Source organism: Vanellus vanellus (genome assembly GCF_965231255.1).
Source record: "Vanellus vanellus genome assembly, chromosome: 6".
In the NCBI taxonomy this organism is placed as follows: Eukaryota; Metazoa; Chordata; class Aves; order Charadriiformes; family Charadriidae; genus Vanellus; species Vanellus vanellus.
In genome coordinates, this window is record NC_138911.1 from 57,214,814 (window position 1) to 57,222,267 (window position 7,454).

Consider the following 7,454-nt stretch of genomic DNA (forward strand, 5'->3'; position numbering starts at 1 on the left):
CACTCACGCAGCGTCAGAGCCACCTCACCCAAGGGCAATGCTTTGTGTACGGCCCCCAAGGAAGCCACTGCAGGCTCCCTACCTACAGAGCCACGCAGGCAATGTGCACAGCTGTGGAGGGTGACAAGTTATTGCCATTGCCCCAGTGCAGGAGCGCAGACTGGAGGGGGAGCCTTAGCTACACAATCAGTGAAAGCAGAGCCCACCGGGTCTTCAGTCAAACGCTCCCTGACTCTGGGGCAGCTGAGTGGTCAGCACCCTATGCCCACCTTCCCCCCCTGAACTGATGCACAGGCACTCAGAGAGGCAGCCTTTGTTCAAACACACCATTTATTGACAACTTTGTACAAAGTAAAGCGCCCAGAAGGAATGGACGCTCTCAAAGAGGCGTGGGCAGTCTAGGGGACAGAAAAACACAGCTCTGTGCAAGAGGAGCTCATTCACTGTCCGTAGAAAAGCAGTCTTAAGAGCCGATCTTGCAGTTTGTCGAATTCACGCATTGCCTTGGCGTGGGCAGCCGGGTCCTGCACCAGGTGCTGGAAGAGGTTGATCGGCTCCGCCGTTTGGAAGGCTGGGGGCAAGATGATGTCCTCGGGCATGTTCTCATTGCCAAAGAAGAAGTGGTCGAGGCTTTTCTCCTCCAGACAGTTGCGCAGGTACCAGAGGATATCCTGCAGCCGCATCAGAAATTCCCTCCTGCTCCAGCTTTCCAGGGGTATGGTGTTCAGGAGGTGCATGGCAACCGTCTTCAAGACAGAGGTAGAAAAGCCTGTGCCCCCCAGGATGCCAGCAAAGAGCTGCAGGCATTTGAGGTGTAAGCCTTCATGTGGAGCCTGCATGGCAATATGCCTGAAGAACTTCACCTCTGCCACAGCGTAGCTCTCTGCCCACATCGTGCTCGGAGTAAAGATGGCCTCTGTAAGCTGGCTGCTCAGGAAGATGTCCGAGTCGCCTTGCTGCACCCCAAACACCATCTCAATTAAGAGGCTTCTCCCGGAGGCATTGGTCAGTTGGAGCTTGCAGGAGCGTCTGGAGGGCAGCACATTCATCCCGTAGCGACAGGACTGAAGCATCTCCCCCCAGGCTGACCTCACCAGGTTCTGGAACCACTCGGCAGTTTTATGCACGTCTAGGTAGGAGCCGGTGCAGAGGGTGCCTAGGAGGGTGGCAGCCGGGTTTCTCACCACCTCCTCTGCGGGGTGGTGGAGGAAACACAGCATGTCCTCCACCAGCTGGTCTCCTGCACAGGTACACTCCAGCTCCACACGGACTCGGCAGTCCTTTGCCGGCATGTGCTCCGCAGCACCCAGCTCCGGGTGGAAGGCGTGACCACGGGGGGGCTTCAGGGGCACAAGAAGGCGGTAAACTGTGTCACGCCCATGGTGGCTCCAACCTTCAAAGACGCTGCCCACCCCGATGGCTGGCTGCAGGATGGGGAAGAAACTATTTGACAAGCGCTCTTGGAGGAGAGAGAGGAGGTCGTCCACCAGATGCTCCACCAGTCGCCTCCTGTAGGCCAGGCTCTGCACTGACCACTGGATGCGCTTTGAAAAAATCTTGAACTGACGGCTCACATCATCAGAACCTACTCCTTCACTTTCATGCTCCTCGCTCTCGGTGTTGCTGCTGGAGGTTGTCTCTTCACCGCTGCTGGCTGGTTGACGGCTCCTTTTCCAGAGCTGCCAGCAGAGCCCGAAGAGCAGGACCAGGACTCCAGCAACCGCCCACAACTGCCACTGCTGCAAGGCAGCAAAGAGCAGGTCTCTCCAGGCAGAGGAGCTCTGCTGCAGCTCCTGCAGCAGCCAAGTCACCTCCTGGCTCAGCTGCAGCGCACGCTGCTGCATGCGCTCACGCATGGCCTCATCCAGCTCATAGCCCACCTTCTGTGGGAGCTGGATGATGCTTTGCACAACCAACATGAAGAATTTGATTGCATCCATGACCTGCAGGAGGAGAGAGAGAAGGGGTTCAGTGGGGCTGGGAGGGAGGGAGGGAGGGAGATAGATGGCGGTGGGGACAGCGGAGCTGGGGACAGGTAGGAGAGGGGCCGAGGCAGCTGGTGGGCAGCAAGGCCTGCTCCAGCCCTGGCGGCGGTGGCACCGTGCCCGGCCCAAGGCGCTGCCACGAGTGGCAGGGCCCTTAATGCCGGGTGAGAACCCACCCCCCGGGGGCCCGCGATTCTGCCCCGGCCCTGGTCCAGCCCAGCCTCCCCCCGCATGTGTACTCACCTCTGGCTCAGGCCTTACTGGGGCAGCGCTGCCTGCTGGCGCCTTTCCTAGCTGCCCCCATTGTGACACGTCCCCTGTGATGTCACAGGGGTCGGAGCGCATCACAGGCACACCCGCCAACCAGCCCCACGCTGCCTCAGCGCCTCACAGCTGCCCCCGGCAACCAAAGCCCCGACACCCACAAAGTACAGACCCAGAGGGCAGGACAGGGTGCCCAGGGGCTGTCTTTACAAAGCCGACAGAAGCCCCCCCAAACCCTTACCAAGCCGCAAATGGGGCTGATATGACCCATGGATGCTTTGCTTGCTCCTGGAGATCCCATGCCATGAGATGGAAGCCGCTCCCTTGGTGCTGGCCTGTGAGCTTGTGGTCGTGGGTGTGCTCTTGGTGCCTTCATGAGACCCATGGGTGGGTGGTGGTGTATATCCTGGTGGTGGGACGGGGCCTGTCCATGGCAGGATCTCTGTTCCGGCTGTGCCACTGCGAGAGGACATTGCTTCCCAAGAGACATTTCCCAGGGGTGGTGGTGGGGGTGCGGGTGGAGATTTCCCAGTGGGCAACTCCCACTGCTGAGACAGCACCAGCTTCTCCGTGTCCAGCACGTTCTGTTCTGAGGTACCAACTCCCTGGGGAGTGTTTGGGACACAGTGAGCACACGGAGGCCCATCAGTGGTGCCTCTCGCTTGGTCCGTGCCCAGCCAGAGCTGCCAGGGAATGTCTCCACCCATGTCAAGTCGCCACCATGGTCGCGACACTGTGAAGGGAAAGCAGTGCAACAATCATCTCTGTAGCCACCACGGTCTTCACTGGCTGCTGCATTGGGGAGAACGTTGAGAGGAAGACGCTGCCGCTCTCGGCAGAGGGCTGCTGCGTGGGGATTTCCCCTTCCCTTCCCTTCCCTTCCCTTCCCTTCCCTTCCCTTCCCTTCCCTTCCCTTCCCTTCCCTTCCCTTCCCTTCCCTTCCCTTCCCTTCCCTTCCCTTCCCTTCCCTTCCCTTCCCTTCCCTTCCCTTCCCTTCCCTTCCCCCACATTCTTCTCCTGTTTTTTCCTGCAGTATGGGGTCAGGTGAATGCCATCACCTTGCAACAGGCCCAGCTTCTCCAGGGTCCATCCACAATCACAGAAGCCAAAACCCTGAGTAGCAGCTAGGCAGCCAGGCATTCACCTGTTCAATCCGCCTCCTCCTTCCTGAACCCCTTCCTCTGACTGGGAGGACAGAGGAGAACACCACCTGTGCTCCTCATCCTTAGAACATTGCTGTGAGGAACATGCTGTCTCTTTGGATGGTTCTATGCTGCCTCCTCACAGTATCGTTAGACCCTATATGGCCTATTAGGACTGGATGGTAAGCTGCAGGGTTCAGCAGGCTTGGCAGCCTCTCAGTGACCCCACGAGCGTGAGCTCCTGCTGGGCTGCACACTGCTCTCCAGAAATTGTCTCGACAAGAAAGAGGTGCTTTGGTGCCTCTCAGTCAGGAATGTCCAATTGCTAATTCCTTATGTGCTTTCCTGGGGGCACGGGGTCTGACACAGGTGGCTGGGTGGCCCAAGTTTGCCTGCTTGACTTTTCCTGGATCCTGTCCGTTGCTTCCGTGCTCCGAATTCTCCAATGCCGGACTATCTTGTCTGCATCCTAACCCCTCTAACACCCCTGTGTGACCCTCCAATTGAGTGGCACAGACAGGAAGCTGCAGCAAGCCCAACTCAGGGTTGTTCAGATCAAGAAAGAAGCAGATGGTTGGTGACACTACAGAATTATAGCTCCTTTGTAAATTGCAGTGTGTGTGTGTTAAGTGGTGATTGGTCAAATCGTGCTGGTCAAATTTGATGCTAGAGGAAGGTAGAGGAACCTCATGTGAGAGTGGATCCGGGGTGCCCCACTTTCAACAGGACACCTCATGCACGTAAATAAAGAATCACTCTTGTAATTCCGTGCTTTGCATCCTCACCTCTCTCCTGGGTCGGCACGGGCCAGGTGGGAAAGTTTCTGAACACTTGCCATGTTGGAAGTGGCTGCGGGGACAGCCGGGAACGCCCAGCTGCCCCAAGACCTGCCAAGCTGCTCCCAGTCCCTCCCACATACAGCCCAAGGCTGTCAGGGGCACAGAAACCCCTGAGACACACCCCAGGGCTACCTCGCAAGCCTGGTACCTCCCGGCGGCAGAGGGAACCGACTGTGCTGCTCAGAGACCTTTGCGAAGCAGTATGCCAATCGCTGTGGCAGGCTTTCAGTGGCTGAAGCCCGTCTGCGAGATGAGTTGCACGCAACGCGACTGAGTTCCAGCATGAAGCTTCATGGCGATGGCACAGACTGCTGGTTTGGGTGGCTCGTTGGTGCAAGGCAGTTGTGAAGGTGGCCACTTCTCTAGAAGGCCCATTGGCAGTGTAACACGGGCAGCGATGGCTTTGGCAGACACTCAGTGACCCACTGCACCTCTCGCTACAGACTGTAGGGTGCTACTGAGTGGTGGTGGAGCTTTGCTCTTGCATTGGTCTTGGAGGAGAGGTTATTGGCAGCTCAGAGCCCAGTGCCAGGAGAGCCAGAGAGCACGAGCGGCCCCAACTCAGACTGCTGCAAAAAAAGGCAAGAGTCAGTGTTGTAACACCAGCGCCTTTGGAGCGCCCAGAGAAGCCACGTCCCTTGGGCTGATGACGGGCGGTGGGCAACTGCTGGGCTTCTTTAGCACTCAAACACAGGCAGTTCTTTTGACGTGCCAATTATCAAAGATCTGGCAAGTCTTTGCCCATATAGCGTCATTGGATTTCCACTGGAGGTGTCCCAAATAGAGGCCTGAGTGGACCTCTCCTGCCACAGAGCTGCCGCCAGGCCACTGCTTCTCATAAAGGTGGCATGGACGGCATACGTGCATGCCTTGAGTTGGAGACATCTCAAAAGCTTTCTTTAAGCTTGCTGCACGTGTTACGTCTGCCGTGTTAAGGTGGAGGCAACCTGAGCTTGCAGGTCACGAGAGGGTATGGAGAATGAGTCTTGTGCTCGTACGGAAGCCAGAGCAGCCAGAGCCCCGCTCTGCAGTGGTGGCACTTGTTCCCTGTGCACGGGGCTACCCACTCACGCAGCGTCAGAGCCACCTCACCCAAGGGCAATGCTTTGTGTACGGCCCCCAAGGAAGCCACTGCAGGCTCCCTACCTACAGAGCCACGCAGGCAATGTGCACAGCTGTGGAGGGTGACAAGTTATTGCCATTGCCCCAGTGCAGGAGCGCAGACTGGAGGGGGAGCCTTAGCTACACAATCAGTGAAAGCAGAGCCCACCGGGTCTTCAGTCAAACGCTCCCTGACTCTGGGGCAGCTGAGTGGTCAGCACCCTATGCCCACCTTCCCCCCCTGAACTGATGCACAGGCACTCAGAGAGGCAACCTTTGTTCAAACACACCATTTATTGACAACTTTGTACAAAGTAAAGCGCCCAGAAGGAATGGACGCTCTCAAAGAGGCGTGGGCAGTCTAGGGGACAGAAAAACACAGCTCTGTGCAAGAGGAGCTCATTCACTGTCCGTAGAAGAGCAGTCTTAAGAGCCGATCTTGCAGTTTGTCGAATTCACGCATTGCCTTGGCGTGGGCAGCCGGGTCCTGCACCAGGTGCTGGAAGAGGTTGATCGGCTCCGCCGTTTGGAAGGCTGGGGGCAAGATGATGTCCTCGGGCATGTTCTCATTGCCAAAGAAGAAGTGGTCGAGGCTTTTCTCCTCCAGACAGTTGCGCAGGTACCAGAGGATATCCTGCAGCCGCATCAGAAATTCCCTCCTGCTCCAGCTTTCCAGGGGTATGGTGTTCAGGAGGTGCATGGCAACCGTCTTCAAGACAGAGGTAGAAAAGCCTGTGCCCCCCAGGATGCCAGCAAAGAGCTGCAGGCATTTGAGGTGTAAGCCTTCATGTGGAGCCTGAGTGGCAATATGCCTGAAGAACTTCACCTCTGCCACAGCGTAGCTCTCTGCCCACATCGTGCTCGGAGTAAAGATGGCCTCTGTAAGCTGGCTGCTCAGGAAGATGTCCGAGTCGCCTTGCTGCACCCCAAACACCATCTCAATTAAGAGGCTTCTCCCGGAGGCATTGGTCAGTTGGAGCTTGCAGGAGCGTCTGGAGGGCAGCACATTCATCCCGTAGCGACAGGACTGAAGCATCTCCCCCCAGGCTGACCTCACCAGGTTCTGGAACCACTCGGCAGTTTTATGCACGTCTAGGTAGGAGCCGGTGCAGAGGGTGCCTAGGAGGGTGGCAGCCGGGTTTCTCACCACCTCCTCTGCGGGGTGGTGGAGGAAACACAGCATGTCCTCCACCAGCTGGTCTCCTGCACAGGTACACTCCAGCTCCACACGGACTCGGCAGTCCTTTGCCGGCATGTGCTCCGCAGCACCCAGCTCCGGGTGGAAGGTGTGGCCACGGGGGGGCTTCAGGGGCACAAGAAGGCGGTAAACTGTGTCACGCCCATGGTGGCTCCAACCTTCAAAGACGCTGCCCACCCCGATGGCTGGCTGCAGGACGGGGAAGAAACTATTTGACAAGCGCTCTTGGAGGAGAGAGAGGAGGTCGTCCACCAGATGCTCCACCAGTCGCCTCCTGTAGGCCAGGCTCTGCACTGACCACTGGATGCGCTTTGAAAAAATCTTGAACTGACGGCTCACATCATCAGAACCTACTCCTTCACTTTCATGCTCCTCGCTCTCGGTGTTGCTGCTGGAGGTTGTCTCTTCACCGCTGCTGGCTGGTTGACGGCTCCTTTTCCAGAGCTGCCAGCAGAGCCCGAAGAGCAGGACCAGGACTCCAGCAACCGCCCACAACTGCCACTGCTGCAAGGCAGCAAAGAGCAGGTCTCTCCAGGCAGAGGAGCTCTGCTGCAGCTCCTGCAGCAGCCAAGTCACCTCCTGGCTCAGCTGCAGCGCACGCTGCTGCATGCGCTCACGCATGGCCTCATCCAGCTCATAGCCCACCTTCTGTGGGAGCTGGATGATGCTTTGCACAACCAACATGAAGAATTTGATTGCATCCATGACCTGCAGGAGGAGAGAGAGAAGGGGTTCAGTGGGGCTGGGAGGGAGGGAGGGAGATAGATGGCGGTGGGGACAGCGGAGCTGGGGACAGGTAGGAGAGGGGCCGAGGCAGCTGGTGGGCAGCAAGGCCTGCTCCAGCCCTGGCGGCGGTGGCACCGTGCCCGGCCCAAGGCGCTGCCACGAGTGGCAGGGCCCTTAATGCCGGGTGAGAACCCACCCC

General features: G+C 58.1%; 2 protein-coding genes across 2 annotated transcripts; both read right to left on the bottom strand.

The window, feature by feature from the left end:
• Positions 1 to 440: 440 nt before the first annotated feature.
• On the bottom strand, positions 441 to 1,940 carry LOC309673883 (inositol 1,4,5-trisphosphate receptor-interacting protein-like 1; the record flags this gene model as incomplete). Its single annotated transcript, XM_082485765.1, has 1 exon — positions 441 to 1,940. One exon carries the CDS (start codon positions 1,938 to 1,940, stop codon positions 441 to 443), a length of 1,500 nt encoding a protein of 499 aa, XP_082341891.1.
• Positions 1,941 to 5,734: 3,794 nt separating this feature from the next.
• On the bottom strand, positions 5,735 to 7,234 carry LOC309673884 (inositol 1,4,5-trisphosphate receptor-interacting protein-like 1; the record flags this gene model as incomplete). The annotated part of the gene is made up of 1 exon (XM_082485766.1): positions 5,735 to 7,234. One exon carries the CDS (start codon positions 7,232 to 7,234, stop codon positions 5,735 to 5,737), a length of 1,500 nt encoding a protein of 499 aa, XP_082341892.1.
• Positions 7,235 to 7,454: the final 220 nt, after the last annotated feature.